Raw genomic sequence first — 24,175 nt, forward strand, 5'->3', positions numbered from 1 at the left:
TGCACTGTTCGTTTCTGAAGCTGAAGAAGTGTTTATTTTGTTTCAGGATTAAATTAAATGTTCCAAATATGCCATGAATTCACATGCAGCCGAGACTGGAGCTGTAGCCGTTCGCATAAACAAGTGACAGAGGAAAGCATGCTGTGTGTGGAGTGAGGGGAAGAGGGTGAGCGCGAGCAGTGTGTGTGTCATAAACTGTGTGTTTCCACATGCAACATCGCCGTACAGATCGACACGCTTGGAGGAGAACACTAACACATTTACGTCAGCTGTCAGCCGACAGACGTCCACGCTTACTGCCATCGTGAGGAGTGATGAAGGAAGGAGAGAGCCACAGATGGCGGTTGCATTGTCAGGGAATTAACTCTTCGTTTTCTGACTGTAGGCAAACATCTGGACAGCTGTGCCCAAAACTAAATAATGGAGTGTTAATATAAGTGAGGTTCCTGAGTGGCACCAACATGACATGTTGCCTCCTGCTGCTGCGTCAGCTGTCTGTGGCTGAAAGAGTAATTATTTTCTTTCTCTCTCGCTCTCTCTCTCTTTTTTTTCTCTCGTTCTCTCTCTTTCTGTTTCTCTCTGTCTTTTTTTTCTCTCGTTCTCTCTCTCTTTCTCACTCTTTCACTGTCGCTCTCACTCTCTCTGTCTCTCGCTCTGTTTCTCTGTCTTTTTTTCTCTCGTTCTCTCTCTTTCACTGTCTCTGTCTCTCTCTCTCTCTCTCTTTTTCCTATCTCTCTTTCTCTCTCTCTTTCTCTCTTTCACTGTTTCTCTTTCTCTGTCTCTGTCTCTTTTTCTCTTTCTCTCTTTCACTCTCTCTCTCTTTCTGTCTCTCTCTCTCTCTCAATGTCTCTACCAGTTTGTTGAGCTTCAATGGTGAGTCATAGCAGTTTAAAAAGAAGCAGTGGTTGGCTCCAACTCTAAAGAAATGTTGTTTTTTTAAATTGTGTGTGTGTGTAGACAGCTTACCTACCAGGTTGAACTGGCAATTACTACCACTGTTTATAACAGATTCTAACATCTCAGGACTGATGCCAATGAACACGGGTAATGTGTGTGTGATCTGTATCAGATACAGCTTGTCTGGCACATGTCCATGGCTCCGTTCTTCATGAAGACACTGTTGATCCCTGAGGGCCCCCAGCAGCAGCTGTAAAACCTCTCCACATGCAGTGCAGCATCTCTTTGAACTGAACCTAACTGCTCTCCTCCTCCCACTCCCTGGCTCTTACAGCAGGGAAGTGTTGGTGTGTGGATAAAGGTTCAGGCTCTTCGTGATGTCCAGCAGACTCAGGGAAACGTCGTAAACCACAGCGAAGAGGAAGTAGATGGGCAGGAGCCAGTGCAGCCTGAAGAGTCTCTCGGTGGCCGGCAGAGGCACAGTGAGGTGTCTGTAAAGAGGACAGAGGACAGAGAAGTGAAGGGACGGCAAGAGACAGGAATGCACGAGGATTATCATGATCATGATCTGTCTGAATGACATGCAATATCTGTAATCCTGGAAAGTTGGCTAAATGAGTGTGTCACGTTTACGAATATACAACTGCAGAGTGATGAGAAATTGACTGCATATTAGTTTCTCCCTGTGTCTGCGTGGGTTTCCTCCGGGTGACTGTCTGTGAGGAGTGTGGTGTGTTCTCCCTGTGTCTGCGTGGGTTTCCTCCGGGTGACTGTCTGTGAGGAGTGTGGTGTGTTCTCCCTGTGTCTGCGTGGGTTTCCTCCGGGTGTTCCGGTTTCATCCCACTCTCCAAAAACACACATTGGTAGGTGGATTGGCAACTCAAAAGTGTCCGTAGGTGTGAGTGTGTGTTGCCCTGTGAAGGACTGGCGCCCCCTCCAGGGTGTATTCCCGCCTTGCGCCCAATGATTCCAGGTAGGCTCTGGACACACTGCGACCCTGAACTGGATAAGGGTTACAGATAATGAATGAATGTTTAATATCTGTTAGCGTTATAATCATTCATTCATTCATCTTCTGTAACCACTTAATCTTAGGGTTGCAGTGGGTCAGGAGCTTACCCCCAGTGACTGGAAGCAAGGCAGGAACGCACCCTGGACAGGGCACCAGTCACAGGGCCTCACACACACCTGAGGACAATTTCACACACTCACCCAGTCACACGTTCAGACAGGGTGTCTAAAATTGTCCCGAAGTGTGTGTATTAGTGTGTGAAAGTGACCCCCAGGAGTGAGTCTAGTATGAGATTTAGTAGAATGCACTTTCTCTAAAAGAAATATACTCACTTAAGTGGCTCTGACCTGGAGGCTCTCAGCATCAGAAAAATGAAAAGGCCCACTTCGGTGTTTAAGGAGAAGGACACCACCTTGTCCAGAATAATGACAAATCCCTGGGGAAAAGCAGACAGGATTACAGTTAATGAACGGCTGTGGAGATCCCTCAGAGCAGCTCTGTGTTGATGAATATATCCTCGTGGTAGCTCCAGCACTTGATGTGGCACTTTCCTTGTTTTGGGATTCACATCGAGGGCTGGCTTTGGTTTGTATTTTACCAAAAAAGTGCCAGTTCTGTTTGAAACAGCAGTGAAAAAGAGAGGGATCATAGCCAGTTCCTTAAGCTCTTATATGTGTAACCTCTGAGAGGCTGCGGTGATTAAACGTCCAGCCGCATCAGCCTCAAACGAGACTCCGACTAACCTTCGGATCACAGGCAGACACCAGGAAAATGATCCCAAACGCCAGCAAGGACACGAGGCCACCGCTGACCCTGATGAGGAAGAAACACAGACGAGAGGATTACGCGAGTGAGTTAGTGCTCTGAGAACCCGCGGCGGTATGAAAGGTAAGCCATGAACAGGGTGTGTGTGAACAGTAATGATCAGAAAGGCTGGAACAAATGGTCCGTGAAATGATCTCCCGCTGATTTGAATTCAGATCGCTGGAGAGAATTTACCTTCTTGCAGCGCCGCTCTGGAGGCTTTGGGGTAATATTCTCGCTTGGACTCTCTGCAGCCGCCCGCCGCCAGCCGCCCAGCGAGCGCTCACGAGGCCATCGACTGAAACACACAATTCAATTAGAAGTGTAATTGGAGATATTTCGGTTTGGGGGCAGCGGAGGATGACGCAATGATTGGAAAGGGTTTGGCGCTTTACGTTTTGAAGGGGTTCATTACTGTGGGACTGTGGGAGCCGTTCTTTTTTTCTTCTCTTTCTTTCTTTTTATCTGGAGATGACATTCATACCTTCGCCCGTAAACGAGAGATTTGATTAGTTAGGGTAGCCCCGGGAAAATGGGTCCAATAACTCTGTAAGAGAAAACTCTTACTCTCTCAGACTCCTGAGCTCATCCTTTAGACACACCGCCATCCCTAATTTAGTCCGAGCCCAACCTGCGCCTCCACCGTCCCACTAACGGGTAACGAGATACGGGACTGCGCTCACTCCGGTGTTGATTAATTGATTAACACTGCCATATGCTATTCATTGTAATGTGTTACAAAGGCCACTCCAATCCATACCCCAGCGAGCCGTGCTCTGTACATAATTGATGATGACATTTTCTGGGAGAGCTGCTCTGGACCGGGCCCAGAACGAGCTGCAGCTTCTCTGACGAATGCGGCGGGCAGTCGGAGCCCAAGGCTGTTTGAGTCAGCAGTGGACCACGGTGAACTTTGGGAGTGAACGGCATGGAGGCTGGCAGGAACGCAGGAGGAGGGGGAAGGGGACGACGTTGCCGTCTGACGCCCCTCTCTGGGTAAATCTGGGCTAACAGAAGGCCGGCGTCTTGTTTACTCCTGGATCTGATGGATACTGAGCGCTCCTCTGCAGCACAGGTACAGCTCATCTGATTATGTAATTAAAACGTTAGTCCCTATCGTGTGAAAATCTCATAAAGCCTGACCCATATGAAGGATATTGGATGATTACCGCCGTTCTATCCGCTCTCTCAGAGAGTTAGAGGAGTGGGCTAGGGACTGATGGATCGGTAAGAAGAATAAAGGTGGAGGGAGTGAAAGAACGGCACAAAATGGCTGCTCACTCCAGGTGTGTTCTGGTGGTAAAGGCATGTACATTAAAGGTACATTTCATAAATATACTGTCACTGTTGCCATAAAACCTTGGACCTCCATTTTCCGTATTTTTAGCATAATTTGAAAACACCACTGTGGGAAAATTTCATTGAAATTGGATCAACAAATGGATCCTGTATCGGAATTTCACTCTGCTTTATACACACCACTGTCCCTTAAACCCCTCCATCCTCCCGACCTTAAACCAGTGGGTTACAGCAGAGTCCTCCAACAAACACTGTCCCCAGAGGAGTGTTGGAGAGCACGCCACTGAATCAATGAAAGACTCGCTGAACCATGTCCACAGCCATCAGTCTCTCTGCGTGAGGGCCGGGTCTGCGGATGGAGAACGTCCGGTTAGTTTTTTTCTTATTGACTGACGGGTGATTAGGAGAAACTAATTCCAATCCATCATGCAATAATCACTGGAAAACACCCACAGCAAGAGAACGACCCCAGACACTGTGAAGCCACCGATGTTCTCAGAGCCGTGGACTGACCGCCCCAGAGCCTGCACTGTAAAGAATTGCTGTAAATTTAAAGCAAGTCTGCTACAGTAAATTATTGTATTATTCAGTTACAGTAATATGCTGTAAATTTGAAATACAGTAGTGTTCCTGTAAAAATACGGTAAATGGCTGGGAACTCTGCTGCCAGTATTTTACTGTAAAATTTACAAGACATTTTTCACAGTGCAGACCTCTACATCACTGGACGTGTCTGGGATTATTACACTCGTGAGAGACAGGAAATGAAACCAACGTCTAAGACTCTAGGAACTTTGGGAGTACGGAGGAAGGAGGAGTAAACTGGAGGAGTGTAAATAAGAGTGAGAGTTGTTCAGGAAATAAATACATATTTGAACAGACCGACAGACAGAGAACATACTCGTGTGCTTCATCGCGGAGCCCATGACGAGGAAGGAGACGGTGATGCTGATGGTGATGAAGATCTGGATCAGATGCGCCACCCAGGAGAAGCGGCGGTACCTCAGAGTTAGAATCTGCCAAAACAGAAGCAGCAGAGGATTTATTCATAGCATTTAAATCCCCAGAAAATCAATGAGTTAGGGGACTGTGGAACGGCGCTCTACACACACAGTTCTTCGTATGAGCCACGGCGCTCAGGTGAGCTGCTCCTGTCTCCTGGAGCTTTGTGTTTATTCAAAGGACGTTAAATACACTCCTGTGTTTCAGGCAGGAAACAGGTTTGATTTGCTGCAAAATAGCATTCGAAATAAAACATGAATAAAAAAAGTTAAAATCCACCACATACTCCCTGAGCCCCTGGTCAAATCACAGATTGTAGGGAGATGGATAGACAGACAGACAGACAGACACAGAGGTCTCACTGCATCCTCTTCAGATTGTGTAACAGAGGGAGGTATAAAGGATGTGCAAATCTCATCATCTGCCACTAGAGGGCACTCAGCACCTTCTGGAAGAGAGCTGCACTCTGAGCAAGAGAACACTGGAGTGTTTGCCTGAGCTCTTTGCCATTTGCTCGTAATGATCTGTTTACATGAACGTGCAGCGGAGTCAAAACAAAAGGAGATGAGGGGAGGACCATCAGAAACAGCGGCTTGGTGAACAGCCAGTGAGCAAACATTGATTTCTGACTTATTAATGTAAATGTGAGATACCGGTAACTAGGAGGAGCCTTCCCTGGCAGAGCCAGGCTTTAGACTGAGGCAGGAATGTGAAACAGTGTGTGTTAATGTTCACCTCCGAGCAGGAAGGGCCCGAATGGAGCAGAATTCCTGGAGAACAAACCACTGCCTTTCATCGTCTGTTCTTACTGCGTTACTCTGTAAGACAGGGGCCGGGCATCATCATCTTTATCAGTACAGGCCACTGTTAGACTTTGTCTCTGTTATGTATCAGTGATGGCCTCATATCCAACATTTAGTTATACTTTACTGTTCTCATGATATTTATATTTACAGCATTTAGCAGACACTCTCCTCCAGCGAATCTCATATTCATTCATTATCTGTAACACTTATCCAGTTCAGGGTCCACACAGACATTCACACCTACGGACACTTTAGAGTCACCAATCCACCTACCAACGTGTGTTTTTGGACTGTGGGAGGAAACCTGAGCACCCGGAGGAAACCCACGCAGACACAGAGAACACACCACACTCCTCACAGACAGTCACCCGGAGGAAACCCACGCAGACACAGGGAGAACACACCAACTCCTCACAGACAGTCACCCGGAGGAAACCCACGCAGACACAGAGAGAACACACCACACTCCTCACAGACAGTCACCCGGAGGAAACCCACGCAGACACAGGGAGAACACACCACACTCCTCACAGACAGTCACCCAGAGGAAACCAACGCAGACACAGGGAGAACACACCACACTCCTCACAGACAGTCACCCGGAGGAAACCCACGCAGACACAGAGAGAACACTCCACACTCCTCACAGACAGTCACCCGGAGGAAACCCACGCAGACACAGAGAGAACACACCACACTCCTCACAGACAGTCACCCGGAGGAAACCCACGCAGACACAGAGAGAACACACCACACTCCTCACAGACAGTCACCTGGAGGAATATTAGACTAGCTCTTTTCCGACCACTGACTGGTATTGTGTCATCCCTCATTTATATACACACCTCATACCTTCAGTGTGAATAGACGGAGCTAAACTATAACATGAAAGCTTTGCTTTCAAGTGAAATACATGTATCTCTAAAACTAGTAACTGTACAAGAGAAGGAAGAACCTTCTTAACTTTCAATGGAAGTCATTCATTAAATGTTCACAGCTGCTGTGTTCACGTGACGGTAGTAAACTAAAAACTAACAAAAAAGTCTGAAATCTCAGTCCAAACCAGACTGAGAAGTGAGATAAACTAGAAAAAAACAAGCTACATCAGGTTGAGCGCAGAGAAGGTCTCAGGAGGACTCAAGTGTACTTTAGAAATGCAAATAACACCATCTGATACCATCATATCTCTTGTTAAATATTGGAAGTTAAATACCCTGCCTCTAATCAGCCCTGTGCAAAACCCCCTCACATCCAGGGATTCACAGGAGCTGTGGCTTGAGATATCAACGCTAACGACAGGAGAGAAAGAGCTGGACGGCTGCTATTAGACTAATGTTTCTCGAGGTCTAATCCCCCCCACGCTCACACAGACACCAGGCATCAGAGAGTTAAACTCTTTAGGACACTAGCTGAGAAGGTGTCTTGTCTTTAAACACAGCTGTGCTGACTGCAATCTGTGGATGGCTTGAGTTACAACACTCTTCCTGTGGTTTTATTCCCCACTTCATTTCAATATCACCTGAGCAATGCCTTCAGAAATGCCAGAGGTTAATCACAATTACTGTGAGAAGTGTGGTGTCTTCTCTCTGTGTCTGCGTGGGTTTCCTCCGGGTGACTGTCTGTGAGGAGTGTGGTGTGTTCTCTCTGTGTCTGTGTGGGTTTCCTCCGGGTGACTGTCTGTGAGGAGTGTGGTGTGTTCTCTCTGTGTCTGCGTGGGTTTCCTCCAGGTGATTGTCTGTGAGGAGTGTGGTGTGTTCTCTCTGTGTCTGCGTGGGTTTCCTCCGGGTGACTGTCTGTGAGGAGTGTGGTGTGTTCTCTCTGTGTCTGCGTGGGTTTCCTCTGGGTGCTCCGGTTTCCTCCCACAGTCCAAAAACACACGTTGGTAGGTGGATTGGCGACTCAAAAGTGTCCGTAGGTGTGAGTGAATGTGTGAGTGTGTGTGTTGCCCTGTGAAGGACTGGCGCCCCCTCCAGGGTGTATTCCTGCCTTGCGCCCAATGATTCCAGGTAGGCTCTGGACCCACCGCGACCCTGAACTGGATACGCGCTTACAGATAATGGATGAACGAATAATCACAATTACAGACGTGATGCTATAACGCCTTTAGGGGGCAGCGATGAAAATGTTTTGTTTCAGTTGATTCCAGCTTTTTACACTCCTCTGCAAAAGGCATTCATTTACACAGAAAAGCAGTATGAACTCCTGGCCACTGGCCTGGGTGCCTCAGCAGGACACTGCGAGGGTCTAAATGATCTGTTTCTTGTCTTCACTGCTGCTGCTCTCAAATACTGAGTAACAATAGAAGATACAAAGAAAAAAAATAAGACCTGGAGCCTGAGCCAGTCTTTGTGATGTGGAGAATCAGATTAATATTAAAGGAGCCCCTGCTCTTTCTTCACCTTGCCGAGAGAGCGAGAGAGAGAGAGAGAGAGAGAGAGAGGGGGGGGGAGGGAAACTCTTCTTGGGGCCTTGGGGTTACACGTGCTGGAAAGGTGAAGTCTTAAAGGCCACTGCTTACTTCAGGGGCAGATCGTTATGGCATTTTGGGCTAAAACAAAAATTGTGTTGCGACGGCGGAGCTGATCTTTGTAAAAGCGCTGGAGGCTCTGGGCACGAGGAGTTCACCGACGAACCCCCGCTTCAGACATAACACAATGATATTCAAATGAAAACAATGTGTGTATTTACATATGTACATTTATATCTGGAGACTCACGTGAAACAAAAATGCAGACTTGGTGATCGGATTACAACCCAAACCTGGCGTTGTGAGAAGAGCGTTTACTGTGAGCTAACTGTCCTCAGAAAGAGGTCTCAGGGGACGTAAGATAAAGTGTGTGATACGTGGTGTTTAAAAGTAGCTCCTTGCTGTGGTGTCGGTCGCATTTCGGCCTGCATTTTCGCCTGCGTGTGCAGCGTCTGATCTCCGCTGTCCTGACAGTTCTGACTCATCTGACATTTCAATCTTTCATGGCTGTCTCAACCAGGCAAATCAACCCTTGGCTCTTTTCATATGTTTCCCCCTCCCTCTGTCTCCATCTCTGTCTCTCTCATTTCCAGTGTGTTTTTTTTTTTTCTTTACCGTGACTCAGGTAGTTCATGTCCATCTCTGCTGTGTGTTTCACACTGACCCTGCAGAGTTAGAGACAGTGAAGGCTGGGACTGGTCAACAACGCACAGCAAAGTCATTCTCCAGCGATAACTAACTCAGAAAAGTGGATGGCACTTGAATTAAGCCGTATTAGAAAAACTAAGAGAAGTTATCATTAAGTTGCTTTATCACTGTTGATTCTAAACAACCCGTGCTTTCCTCATTTAAGTCACATCGCTCTTCCTCTTGCCCTTGAGTGGCTCACTGCTTTGGTGAAATGACGGCAAAATACAACACACAAGATGTAATCAAAAAGTGATCAACAGAGTGATCAACGCACTCTTCAGCTCTGGGGCTGATCCGGGTTTCATGTCCATCTCTGCTGTGTGTTTCACACTGACCCTGCAAAGTTAGAGACAGTGAAGGACCCACAGGCTGGGACTGGTCAACAGCGCACAGCAAAATCATTCTCCAGCGATAACTAACTGTATTTCAGCGATAACTAACTAAAGTGGATGGCACTTGAATTAAGTCGTATTAGAAAATCTAAGAGAAGTTATCATTAAGTTGCTTTATCACTATTGATACTAAACAACCCCAGCTTTCCTCATTTAAGTCACTCTTTTATCATCTTTGATAACATCACTCTTCCTCTTGCCCTTGAGTGGCTCACTGCTTTGGTGAAATGACGGCAAAATACAACACACAAGATGTAATCAAAAAGTGATCAACAGAGTGATCAACGCACTCTTCAGCTCTTGAGCTGATCCGGGTTCAGGTTAATTCCACTGCAGTCATTATTTTAGACAAGTCACAATAACTTTACTAGAGCACTGATTAAGATTCATCCAGCCACTTCTGGATTTACCGAACTGGAAGTTGTCCACGTTTCTGAAAGGTGCTGTGTGATCAGATAAGCTCCCAAACATTCATCTGCTGGTAAGACTACACACTCGCAGCCTCCAGTGACACAGGACTACAGCCACGTCAGCAATAGGACATCAGCCAAGGTCTGCTTCAACACAAGCCTTTCCAGCACGGGCACAGGACAGCTGCGCTACGAGAGCCGGGCCGCCTCGGCCCAAAACAAAAAAGGAATGGAATGGATCTCAGTGCCAAAAGTCCTCGGAGAGAAGAGTGAACGGCTGACTGCCCCTAAATTAGATCACAAATTCTCTCGCTCACAGCACTGTCTCGCTGCTGGCCCCAGAGGCGCAGGACTGTGCAGATTATTGTTTAATATCCTGCCTCTATTCAGCTCCGCACCCAACCTTCTTACACCCAGGAATTCAGGTCCATTTACAGCAGCATAAAAAGAGCTGTGGCTGAATCAAAACTTGAGATATCAAAGCGAGTGACAGGAGAGAAAGAGCTGGACGGCTGCTATTAGACTAATGTTTCTCGAGGACTAATCCCCCCCACGCGCACACAGACGCCAGGCATCAACAAGCTAAACTCTTTAGGACGCTAGCGGTGAAGGTTTCTTGTAAAACCACACCGTTACACCTTTTCTATTAAAGCACAGCCATGTTGGAGAGGCGGTGCACACACACGTCAGCCATGACTTTAAAATCACATCCTTGTTTCTACATTCAGTACCTGTTTTATCAGCTCCACTGACCATACAGGAGCACCTTGTCGTTGTATAACCGCCTGCAGTCCATCTGTTGCTCTGCATACTTTGTTAGTCTCCTGTCACCTTGTCCTTCAATGGTCAGGACACTCCACAGTCCACCACAGGACAGAAATGAAGGTTATTAATGGAAGTGCTGCAGTCACAGCCTTTACCCTTCTGGGAAGACTTTGCAGTAGATGTTGGAACATTGCCAACCAATGTTATTTGACCAAATGGACCGTGGTTCTTGAATTGGTTCTGTTCTGGTGTATAAGAACCTTGGTGGTTTTCAGCCTGTGTTTACACCAGTTTTAGAGGATACATCACGCAATACAGTATCAATGGGGAGCGTTGCACGCCCTCAGACATCGTCACGGTTCCTGCTAAAAAACCTACTACTCTTTGGTTAAAAAGAGTTTGGTTCGTTTTGGAACTTATTTTTGTTGGTGGAAATGCACCAAACTGTTTAAAATTAGGTTTGTGAACAGGAACAGATCCCGTGAAGCGCTAACAGAGTGCACTTCAGCTGTGGATGTTCAGGGAGGAGACCACTCTGTTCCTTCAGTACTAACTAAAGACTATATAATGTACTTATAAGGTGATATGAATACGGAGATACTACCTGAATCATTAAGCCATGTCTGTTTGGAGTACTGCTTAAATCCATATTCTAATGAGCCAAACACAGGGAGATGTTTTGAAGCTTATGCAAATCAGACATGATCCACACTGTAACAGCATGAAGTTCCTGGCAATTTCTGCTCTTTATCTGAAGCCGGGAAACTTTTGAACCTCGTGGAATGCATGTAACATCGCTCACTCGCACATCTGGGAAGTTTCCGAACGAATTAGCATTCCGAAGCCTCTCATCTTTCCGGGCTCTGGAGAGGAACAGTATTTATAACCGTGGTGCCGCGAAGTTTTGAAAACGTCAGTTTGACGAACATTGTCTCAGACTCGCAATGGAAAATAGTGGGCATCGTATAAATAGCGCTAAGTACGTTTCAGAAGCGCTAAGAGATTGGAGGCAGGGAGCTTGTTTGGGAACGCTCATGACTTTTCATGCTTTCTGCTGAAGTTCTCCTCACACTAACTTTGTCTGAGAAAGTTTGAAAGAGAGAGATGAATCTCCAAATACAACAAATGGGCTTTTTTATCTGTACAAGTGAAACTGAGGGGTTCCTGGAGGCAGAGCTTAAGCCAATATCTTCTATCGCTTTTTTTTTCCATTTGCCTTTTCATTTTTCATCCTCTCCTGATGAAAGACTGCTAGGTCGTCTTTGACTGAAACAGCCTATTTGCTCAAAAGCGCTACATCAGACCCGCTCCCTAAGTCCTCCTATCTCACTTTTGTCACTTCTGACACCAGTCAAACGGATGACGAGCGGCTGTGGCTAACCCCCGACGCTCTGCGGCGCATCTGAGGAATAATAAGAATGGAGAAGGAGGAGAAAAATGGAGGATTTAGGCGAAAAGCTGTCCGTCCCAAGTTCCTCTACCTCTCAGCGGTTTTGGGGGCCATCAGCGAGAGAATGTTCCGTACCCTGCTCTGTGATGCTTCAGATGCTAGAGATGCAGCATGTCAGGAATTTCAGGAGAAATGAAGAAGTTCCCAGCTACTCTGATCACATGCCCATCTCTACTGAGCAGCATGGCACAGGTCTCAGGGCTGAGACAGGATCCCAGCGTCGCAGATTCTGACATATCTCCAAGCACATGCCAAAAAAAAGAAATACTCCCCCAGGTAGAACAACCCCACAGGCTGCAAAGAAAAAGACCGTTCTCAAATACCTCCTCAACCCTGCACACGGCGTCCCGTCTCCCGTACGGAAAGATTGTATCTCTGAAATAGTACCTCTACCTTTTCTCACAGAAGGAACAAGGTGGATGTAGTAAGACTTTGGCTAACGTTAGGTCATTTCTAATGGTCCATTTTGTCATGGAATTGGCAGGTGGCATTTTCAAATGTGGTGAAATAAAAAAGTAGACAAAGGGGAGGCCTGCAATGTTACATTATTTATTGTTATCCACCACACGGGGCAACTGTGGTCTAAAGGTTAGAGGAGCAGGGTTTGGACTGAAAGGGGAGTGAAGGGTCAGTGCCTTTTAGTCCCTTAACATCCCATGGCCGAAGTGGCTTTGAGCAAGGCATCTAACCCCCAGCTGCCCCCAGGGGGCCAAGGTTGCTGTCTGCCACTCCAGGTGTGTGTTCGCTCACTGCTCGTAATCAGTTTGTGTGTGTGTTACATCAGTCTGATGAAGATAAAAGAACATATTCACGTTTTAAAAATACTCTTTTCATTGTAAAGAGAGCACAATTAGCCCAGTTTCACTGGGTTTACTTCAGTGCAGTTTGAGACTACGTTGAATAATGTTTCTTTTTCTAAACGTGGAGCTTCCCAGGAGTCATTTTTCTAATTTAATCACATTTCAAATTTGATATTGCAATCATTATTTGGTGACACACAAAGACCATTAGCAGGTCGTATCTGGACAGAGGACGAATGACTGACTTGTCCCTGGGGGCAAAGCTAAATGTTCATCACAGAGATCTAACGTCCCACACAGGAGTAAACAGTGTTTACAAAAAGGTCATAAACTCTGGACCCAGAATGACCCCGACCAGACCCTGAAAATGAGACCCATGAAGCACTAATAGGCCTTTCTCTGACTGAAGGAGAAGACTAAACCTCTTTTATCTGTTTGCGAGAATATTTTTGAAACTGTTGTTGCAATTTCTTACATTTCTAGTGCTTGACCACTAGAGGGCGATCACTCCCAAAATCAACTCAATTCAAAAGTACAGCGACTGCTCTTCCGAAACAATCCAATCTGAGTTTTAATAATTATGTAATGATTGCACATCATTGTCAGAACCAGGACTGTACTATTCTTTAATTCATGTTATAATTCATGTCATGGCAATTTGTTATTTTTATAATAAAGAATCAATATCAGGGTCAGGGGTGTAGCCTGGGAGTTGTGGCTTCATATGGACCCCCCCACCCCAGAAAATAGTATGGTAGAGGTACATTATTGTTCCTAAAGGTACAAATAGTGTAAATGTACCTTTAAGTGTACAGCAGTGGTGTTAAAGTCCAGTTGTGTTCCCTAAAGGTACATTACACTCTCTTCTCCAGAAGGAGAGGGGAGTATTCATCTGTAAGTGTTCATTACAGATCTGTGTGAAATAAAAGAACATAATATAATTCCTGGAAATGAAATTGAACATTCACAATCACCACAATTTCATAATCAACAATTAATATAGAATACACTACGATCCCTAGCTAGCTAATAGCTAGTTCGCTAGCTAATAATACAGAATGTTTAATCTTGAGGGTACCACCACGGTAACGAGAAAAGACGAGAAGCTCTGAAAGTGATGACCTTTTTGTAGCCAGTTACTAATACACAATAAAAACTGGATGATTTATACCTACACTGCTGTAGTTTACATCTTGACAAACTTGTTTTAGTTGAGATTGGCCCGAGTTCTCATAAAACTGGCCCTGGGGGTCTCTGGAGGTCTCTGCTCTAAACATATTCAGCTAACTCTATACCAGGGTAATACAGAGCACTCAAATTAATCTCTACGCAGGATTTGAATGTACCGAGTGTATGAAGTGTGTAAGCCACACCAGATCAACAGGCGAGGACATGTCTTCAATTCAGTCTTACAGAAAATTACACACGTACAACCCACCTGTTTGAACCGATATGCGCCTCAAAGCCTAAAAACCCTGAAAATGAAAGAAGAGATAAATTTAACCCCTCAGATTGGGAAGGCGTGTAACGTGCTGCCGGAGTGTGAAATATACACAGAATATATACAGATTGGAGCTGACAAAAACAAAGACAGGCCTCTGTAGGCATGCGGACCTGCTGATGATGTCTCTCCAGCAGCTGCTAAACAACAACAGTCTCAGCCTCAGCTCCAGAGAGCGACGAGCAGCGCTTTCCAAGAAGAGGAGCAGGAACAGCGTTCCACATTACAGCGTAATGCTAAACAGCAGCCTCTTCCCCAATGCCTGCAGCTTGGCCTGAATAATTGATGCGATGCTGGGAATGTCAAGAGCCGGCAGAAACCTTTACATATGTAGTGATCAATGGGTGAGGTTCCCATCCCTGACATAAGCTTTTATCATGTTTACACTGACAGTCCCATGTCTAATGTTGTTTGATACTGTGCCGCAATACCATCCGCTTCACTGAGTGTTTTAAAGCTATGGAGCTACTGCAAAGCGGGTTCTATTCTAGACCATCGAATGCTAACAGACTTAAACACGTTGGCCAAAAGATTGTGGGCACCAACAGTTTCTGTGGGATGTAGAAATATGTGAAATGGAGGGTATTGATAAGCAGGGTATTCTTCTTTGCTAAAGCGAGAGCGCTGTCGTTTACGGCCAAATGTGAGCCATAAGAGAACTGCAGATTTGGGCCACACTTGGGCCAAACGTTTATTGCTATCTTGGTTGTCACCTTAAGCTCATGAGCAGAGATTATACAAGTTGTGTGTGAAGTTGAATGGATACACCTTAAAGAATAGGAAAATTCGGATGTTAATTATCAGGGGTTTAACATGTAAAACCTTTGGGAATATAGCCCATAAATGTATGTTTAAATCAGTTTCCGAGCCCCGATATTGACGTCTCGAAGTGGACAGACATGGTACGAGCGACAAGGCTTTCTCAGGATGGCAACAACTACATTTGTTCTCGCTCTTGTTTCTGCTTCATCAGCTCCTCCTGAAAAACATGACTACGTCTCTCCTGCTTCCAACACGATCATCGTTCTCTCATTATTCACGTCTGCTCCAGCCTCTAGTGATTCGCACGAGGCTCCTGTCCTGCTCTATCCCCTGGTGCCGAGATCAGCTTTAGGGAACGTGACTGTGCGGCTGATCTACATAATCTCTGCCCCATACCCACTCTGCTTTCAGCCCACCAGCTCTGAGGAGGACAATTTACCTGTAGGACTTTCTATTAAAAGCCTTTTTAATCAGATGGGATTTTGCCTACCTGCATGTCCTGAAAGGGAAGGGTTAGCTCCCAGTTATTTATCCTTAAAAGGCTTTCTGCACAAATACTTTTTTATTTGAACACGATTCATTAATGTGAAGAGAGTATGAAGGAAGGTAGCAAACGTTCCCTTCTCAGCCCCACAGTGAGATGTGGGAGGAATTGGTGGTCAAATTATTTGAATATTGTATCCGGGAGCGATAGGGGGTCCGGGAGCGCACTCGAGAAGCCGGCAAATGAGATGCACATTCAGATGCATATTCTAGTCTAATTTGTTTAGACATGTTTTTGTCCATGATTTGTATTTTAACCCCTGCTTTTCCCCCCGCAGGCCTCAGAGAGTTTGTTTGCCTGTATGCCTTTATTCTGGGATTTTATCTACCTTCCCTACGACAGAGTCATGTGGCCTCTAATCCAATATTGGACCTTTCTGTCCAGCTACGGAGCGCCTGGGGAATAATGGCAAACCTCTCCAAGCTCAGCTCCCGGTAAGAAACCACATAATAAATTACAGGCTTTGCATAGAGCGCTCCTTCAAAGTGAAAGCAGCTTGTCCTTGGCTGAACTGAGTGGAATAATGCTGACTCACTGCAGGCCTGCTTCAAAAGGCTGGAGAAGCAAAGATGCACATTTGAATAAGGAGGAACCGTGGCTCTCTTGTGGGAGCAAAGGACTTCAAAGTTGCCTCGTCTTCGCTTTCAACTTCCTCCGAGGAGGAGCAGGGTGGGGCTCTCTGATTGCCAGGAAAGATGCAGTTTTTATCACCCGAGCCTGAATAAATAATGCACATGAGAGAGATCTGGACTTGAAGTCTTCATTACTGGACAGTTATAGTCGGGGGCTCACCACACGACAGCAATTCAAACATGTCTAACCGAGCTGTACGACTGATTAAGCCCTGGTACTGCCAAGGAAGGTCCAGAAGATGGAGAAAATATAAATGTTCAAAAGAGTATTGAAATAGCACTGACAAAATCCTGTCAATCTGAGAAATTAATAATAATAATAAAAAAAGAAAAGTAGGGATTCTACCACAGTAGCCCCTCCCCTAAACCTTCAGCTTGAGGATAATTAGAACATAATCAAATGTTCAAAGGTTCAAAGGTCATGTTCACAATTTTAATCCAAAACACTTCTTATAAAATTCAGATAATGTTTCCTCACCATTGGCTAGCTCTCTGATCTGTGTGTGCACTGGAAAAAAGCTCCAGTTTTTATACACAGCCCTAGCTCTGTAGATGTGGAAAAAACTAAGGGCCTCTGTCCGAAAAGGCTCAGAATTTCTCTGTGTGTGTGCCGCTGCCTGAGCAACGAGAAACGGCATCTGAGGTGTTTGGATAAAGCATGAAAAGAGATGGGAATGTTGCGTCATTTCTGCTTAAAAAAAGGTGGATAACACTGACTTATTTTTTCTAGAACAGATGGAAAATGCTACAAAACTAAACAGCTAGAGTTACAAATGTAACCCCCCCCCACCCCCCCACCTAACTAGCATAGCCTCTGCCATGCCATACGATGGACTGGGAATGTCCTATGCATCCAGTGAGGCGCATTCATTAAATGAATTAATGAATAGATGATTCTAGCATAATTCTAAAATTATCATGCCTCCCTACCAGTCCGGTCAGTCTAGTTCACGTATCTGATTCATTAGAATTATTCTCTATGGATCACACGGGATGGAATTCATTCATTCATTATCTGTAATCACTTATACAGTTCAGGGTCGCGGTGGGTCCAGAGCCTACCTGGAATCATTGGGCGCAAGGCGGGAACACACCCTGGAGGGGGCGCCAGTCCTTTACAGGGCAACACACACACTCACACATTCACTCACACCTACGGACACTTTTGAGTCACCAGTCCACCTACCAACGTGTGTTTTTGGACTGTGGGAGGAAACCGGAGCACCCGGAGAAAACCCACGCAGACACAGGGAGAACACACTACACTCCTCACAGACAGTCACCCGGAGGAAACCCACGCAGACACGGGGAGAACACACTACACTAATCACAGACAGTCACCCGGAGGAAACCCACGCAGACACAGGGAGAACACATCACACTCCTCACAGACAGTCACCCGGAGGAAACCCACGCAGACACAGGGAGAACACACCACACTCCTCACAGACAGTCACCCGGAGCGGGATGGAATTAACAGCTACAATTTCACGACAGTGTCTTACTGTGTATTACTTCGACGAGCCAGTCGAGTTGCAGACCTGAACTAACCTCCTTCACAATGTGTTCATCTTCTTACACCGACTAAACACTGGCTGTGGACTGACGAAATGTCCCTGAACCAATACGTGTAGCGACAAAACCACAGGTCCCCACTCTCCAGTTTACTCGTAGTAGACAGTAACCCACTGCCTTTATGAAATAAATGGAATCAATATCAAAGAAAGACAAAAAAGAAAACAGGTGTGAAAATAAAATTTCATAGTCCCCCGCAAGCTCTTCCTATTGTGTTGCCATAAGGTTAGACCTGTCTTCAATCTTCACTCTAATAATGATTTATTTTCTTCCAGCAACAATGTTGAATCTGAAACATTTTCCTTGGGAAATAACTTTTCCAGCGCAGATCGATGCAGCTATCGACTTTTTCCTTCAACCCTCACAAAGCAGCACCTCCCAAAACCTCCATCTTTTCTTCTCCACCTCCGTATTACTACAGCTTTCACCTTATCTCACTTCCTGAGTGCTCAGGTATTGTCATATTGATATCCAGCCTCACACTGGTGTCCCCTCATATTTCATCTCCAAGAGTGTCCATTCACATTTCCTCTTCTTGTCATCCAAACCCAATAATAAGCACACAGGTCAGGTCTCTCCGAGATCAATCCATTTCATCTGACAACTTCACCTATCTCTCCCAGGACTCTGCCATTCGATGCTACCCCTGAATAATGAATGGGTCTCAGCTGTTTTAACTTGTGCTCAAATGGTTCTGACAGATATCGACCCAGAATAATACAGAGAGAGAATGCCTAATACAGCGTGATTGGCAGGCCTAGGCTTTCTGTCGCTCTCAAGTCTTCCTCTACCATGGCTCCAAACAGACAAAACTAAAAAGACAGGAATAGTTCTGGACAAATACCATGATGTGATATTTTATACATCACACAGTATACACAGCACATACAGCTGAGGTTTTACCGATCCTACAACTTCACTATGACTCCCACCTTTTCAAATGACTCTCGACTGCCACAGCACACGGAGTCTGATAAATAATTTTGAGGCTGATTATTTTTTGGCAAGGATTACACAGCTCTAGGAATTTTTTGGTGATACTGAGATACTCCCAACAGCCACGGAAAAAGTCGATTTGTCATTTGAAAATCTGATGTCAGTTCTTTAAAGTAGACTGTATTTTCTGTATCATTCTGTATCATTGAAAGGGAACATATTTTCCCATTTTTCCGCTTTCCTTCTCCATTTATACTCAGTTCTCTTATTTCTCTGTGTTCATTGTTTATGTTTTTTTTGTCTTTGCGCTCTTACATAAACACGAGTCCAGCGCTGTGATTGGAGAGACTCAGATGAGGGGGCGGGGCCATTCTGAAGTCCTTGCGGATCAGTATCGGAAACGTTTGATCTCATGTTTTCTCACTCTGTAGCACACAGTACACTGATGTGGTATTATTTCACAGTTTGTGGGTTGGTGGGCTCTAAATCCCCAAGCTCTGAACTATGACTTTTTCATAAAATGTCCCCCTTAAGGTACAATAGAAAATTCAACATTAGCTTAAACAGTTAGTTACATTTTATATTGACACTGTCCAATGAAAAACATGTAGCGCCATTTTTATCCACTTTCAGTTTACTACTTCATTTGAACCAATAGAAATGCTCCAAAAATGACTTGGAATAAAATATTTTTACAATGACTTCCATTGAAAGTTAAGATGGTTTTTCTGCTTCTCCTGTAAAGGTTTTGGAGATACACGTTTTTATTGGACAGAGATAATATCAGCCTTAAAGGCTAAGCACCACTTAATGGACCTCCGTGAATATTTGACATTATTGTAGTTACTGACAGATATAAGTATGAATTAAAATGAAAATAGCAGCTTAATCTGCTTTAAAACTGACAATTTTATTAAATTGACGGAAAAACCCGAGCTCTCTACGGAAATTCTTGAACGCGATCGTGACGTCACTGGTGGACAACAGCCGAACAACGCCGCGGTAAAACACCGTTATGACTGACTGTTATGACAGTATCTAGCTAAACAACCAACATTATTCATGACAATAGCCTAGCAATAAGCTAAACTCAAATGTAGAGGTACCGTTATTCTTGTAAATGTGATCGAAGTCGAACTCGAATTCATCCGACACTATAAACCTCCGTAATGCAGCTACGTAGCCGAGTATAATCTGAGACACCGAGTTTAGCGAGTCAAGCTAACGTTAACTAACACCAACTAAAACAGGCGAAGTGAGTGTCCTTACCCTGTTTACCTCCATGTTACAGAGGCTCTTGAACACCTTTCGTTGGTGTCCTTACATGCCCATATTGTTGGAAAAGCGCCAGTGAAATGAGCTACAGATAACGGAGTGAGCGGAGGGTCCTTTCCAAAGTGCCCGTTTAAAGTGGACAAATTTAGTCCATTTTCTGGATATTTTGGGATCTTTGGGCCATTTGTTCACAGATGTCCCACTGTACATTGAATGATTGCAGCCAAAAACAACACACCTTTTCCTCATTTTGCATTAAATTAAGTGCAGCTTCTAGAGTGTTATCCACCGTCTACGTCACAGGCAAGACGCCTATTAGAGTTTCCCAACACCGTTGGAGGGGGGACCAAGGGTCTTTTAAACCTTATTCCTTCAATTAGTAAGAAATAACATGTTTTCTGACTATCAATAAACACAAGTTAGGAACTCAAACTCCACTGTATTTATTTGTTTGACACTTTCATAGAGCTGCTGCTTAGCCTTTAAATGTGAACTACTGGGCTACAAACATCTTCAGTGTTCTTCATCCTAAACCTTTAGTCGATTTCTTATATTACACTTACAATCAACGTTGTCTTTTAAGGGTGTAGTTATTCGTTCTTTTAAAGCTTCCACTTTAAAACCCAACGACTTTAAAACCACAAGCTGACCTTCGGTGATCTAAATTTTTAAAAAATCCATGCATTCAAAAGTTCTGGACTTTCACACAAATAAAAATGGACAGCATTCCACTCAGAACCGCAAACTCCTGAAGAACATGAAGAATGCCCCTAAACTGTTTCACATCCGGACCAAGAGCTGTGCAATTAAAGCCTTGCTGAGCTGCTGAATGTTTTCCTCTGTGCCTCAATCATTTCAATTTTCTGCACAGTTTAAACCAGAAGTGATTTGAGGTGCCGCAGCAGCATCACAATGACACACGCCGTTCATAACCAATCATCAGGCTCAGGATCATCAGGCTGGTTCTGGATGAGCGGGCACAGAGATGGAGGATGGGGCCAGTAAAGGGGAAAAAAAAAAAGGAAAAACAAGACACCGGACCATTACTGGAGGCTAAAGCAATTTCTTATTAGCGTCCATTATGAAAGTAGAGGGGGCGAGAGGTGGGGGGGCAAATTAACTTGATTTGTTAGCCGAAGGAACGGCATCTTCATTGGAATTGTGTTATGCAAGATAATAGCATGTCATTCCGAACAAGTGTGTTCATCAATGAACACAGAGGATTGAACACCGACGCAATGCAATTAGCAGCTTGTATGATCTTGTATTACAGAGCAGAGCACGATGCGATGTGTAGAGCTGGCGTTACAGTGAGAAACCTTAACATTGGATGTGATTTATCAGTAGCTTTTACTTCTTATGGCATGTAATTGTAGCTATTTATTGTTGTGTAACAATCTGTAATATGCTATTTTCGTTTTTTGGTTCTAAATCCTTCCTGGACTGAGATGGTGAAGCTGGTGGTATCCTCAATGTTGTCCACCATCAATCAGCCATAACATTAAAACCAGTCCTGTTTCTCAATGCATTGTTCAATGGTTATTTTACAGACCTGTTGTTCTGCATACTAATGTTGTTCCCTTTCGCCCTGTTCTTCAATGTTCAGGACCCCCACTGGACCACAACATAGCAGGTATTATGTAGAACGCGTGTCCTCCTCAGCGCCGCAGTGACACTGACGTGTTGCGCTGGTACGAGCAGCGAATATTGTCAAAGATGGAATAATGGTATTTGAGGCTGAATTTCAACCAGCTCGGTTTCAGAAGGCTCTACATTATGCAACACAAGTGAAACTGAAGTTGCGTGACGGTTTCGACACACACAGTGAGCCTAAGAACATATTTAAGAGTGAATATCTAAGCATTATGGCTGCGTTCTTGAAGCAGATGAGTGATGGGACTGTGAGACGCAGTGAGACGGTGCAAACTGCAGTGCTGGTCTGAAGGCAAGCCACATGCTTGATATGATATATGAAAAACGATGTGATGTACAATGAGGCGGCTTATTGCAGGTGACGACAAGTATTCAGCTGCTTCTCTTCATCTTTACCCCACTTTCCTTAGAAGGGCTGAGTTACAACTGTCAATCACGGCCATGTCTCGCTAGTGAGCACTGTCACGGAGTCCCTCAGGAGGAAGTGGGTTTGTGCAGCAGAGGAGTGTATGAAGTAGGCACACACTTTCACACCTACACACACACACACAACTGTCTCTGTGGTGAATAATGTAGGGAGCTGGCATGAAAGAACAGGGGAGTAGAAGCAGACTAATTACAACCTGAAAACACAGCTCCAGAGTTCCACTCTTACGCTAGGCTCAGCCCAGAGGGAGTGCCTCTATCTTGCTGTCAATCAACCATCTTTAACGCACCGATTCTGCCCTCCATGCTCCACGGCTCTCGGAGCAGGCTCGGCCGAGGTGATGCTGGGTGATGCTGGGTGTTTCTGAGGTGATATGGGGTGTTACAGAGGTTCACACCCAGCTGACAGAATGAGGGCACCACACGGGTCTCTTTAGGCACTTTACTGCAGCACACCAGCCTGCTCTATTAGCATTAGCGCTCAGAGCCAGAGGAGAGGAGAGGCGCTGGAGCACGGCAAGAGGATTCGCTCAGATGTGCCGAGAAGATCCTCTCGGCAGCTTGAATGAGTCAGTGATTCAAATGAGGGGAATTTCTAAAAATGTTACTGAATGGTCTGTTTTATGCAGATGCAGTCAGACACAGGTTTGGTTCCTTTGGTGATTGTTAACACAATCACAGTCCATCCACAAATAGCATAAAGGTTATGGCTCATCCGTGTATACATAAAATGGCACAGAAGATGCAGTTTTTTTACTGTGTCTCCTTGACATAACTGGCTTGATTCTGGTGTTTCGGAATTGACCAGGAGCCAGATCTTGTTTGTGAACGCAAGCCTTTTCAACAGATCTTCCCTTAATCCCTAAATTAACGACGGACCACATCCGGAGATAATCCTCGTAATTTCAGTCGGGAAGTGGATGATATTTCAAGATTGTCACTCAAAACAGAAAAGGGTGGCAATGGTAGTCAAACCCAAGAACCCAGAGAATGTGGGACACAGTGGTAATAAGCAGAAACAGAGGCTTTCTTCGCTGGAATTCGTTGGTCTTCACCGGTACCATTTTAAATCGGACCTAAATCTGGAGCCTACCAACCCACACACTGTGAAACAAAACCACCAAGTCAGAAAACACAGGATAAAATGAGTCTTTCTGATTCTGCTCCACTTCTTACATCAAGTGCAAAGACCTTAGAGTGGCACCGCCCCCTCATCCGAGTTTGTCCAATCACAGCTCTGGGTCTGGGGCAAAGACGAGGTTTAAAGGGTAGAAAGAGAACCGAGCAAACACGGTTAAAAACCATAGGTTCCGCTCCTTACTCCTCGGGTCGGGGTCGAGATGAACAGCGAGCAGCTTGTTGTCATTTAAAGGAACAGACACTGAAATAGGGCTGCAACAACTAATCGATTAAATCGATTAAAATCGAGTGTTAAAATAGTTTGCAACTAATTTAATAATCGATTAGTTGGGTCTAAGTTATTATACACATAGGTACAGTTGCTACACGTGACGAACTCTGGAAGAAGGGTTTGAAAAATGGCGGCGGCGGTCACAGCAGAGGATCATGTTAGCATGTTAGCACGAGAGAAAAATGTACGACCCAAGTCATCAAAAGTATGGGAACACTACATTAACGCTTTCAAGGAACAGCATTAGGCGCAAAATGTGCACAGCTGATCTCGCATGGCACGGCAGCACAACATCACTGCATGAGCACCTGAAAATGAAGCCTGTTGGAGCTATGTGTGAAAGAGATGAAGTATAGTAAGTTAATTCTACTTTTTCTGTCACTCAATGTTACTAGAGCCTGCTAGAGTAGTTAAACAACGTGTTTTCTTAGTACATTGATATTACACTCGTGTTTAGCGAACAAGCCTTAGCATCCCCCCGAGTTTTCTCTTCCACCTTAAATGTGACCAGCAGTTCCAAAACAGGCCGTAGTTTTAATCACGCTAACGTTAGCGACGTTAGTTTTTCTCTCACTCAATGTCACTAGAGCCTGCTAGAGCAGTTAAACAAGATGTCTCATTTTAATAAATTTATATCACTCTTGTATTTAGCGAGTTTTCTGTTCC

General features: G+C 45.0%; 1 protein-coding gene across 1 annotated transcript in view; it reads right to left on the reverse strand.

Moving 5' to 3' along the window:
• Positions 1 to 748: 748 nt before the first annotated feature.
• si:ch211-51h4.2 (uncharacterized) overlaps positions 749 to 24,175 on the reverse strand; it is a 111,350-nt gene continuing 87,923 nt past the window's right edge. The window contains exons 14-18 of the mRNA XM_066648237.1: positions 4,914 to 5,028; positions 2,909 to 3,011; positions 2,653 to 2,722; positions 2,242 to 2,345; positions 749 to 1,388 (exon numbers count right to left, since the gene is read on the reverse strand). Coding sequence (XP_066504334.1) covers positions 1,226 to 1,388; positions 2,242 to 2,345; positions 2,653 to 2,722; positions 2,909 to 3,011; positions 4,914 to 5,028 — 555 coding nt within the window. The 3' untranslated portion in view covers positions 749 to 1,225. The remainder of the gene's footprint in view (positions 1,389 to 2,241; positions 2,346 to 2,652; positions 2,723 to 2,908; positions 3,012 to 4,913; positions 5,029 to 24,175) is intronic.

This window comes from Hoplias malabaricus, chromosome 16 (genome assembly GCF_029633855.1).
Source record: "Hoplias malabaricus isolate fHopMal1 chromosome 16, fHopMal1.hap1, whole genome shotgun sequence".
Lineage (NCBI taxonomy): Eukaryota > Metazoa > Chordata > Actinopteri > Characiformes > Erythrinidae > Hoplias > Hoplias malabaricus.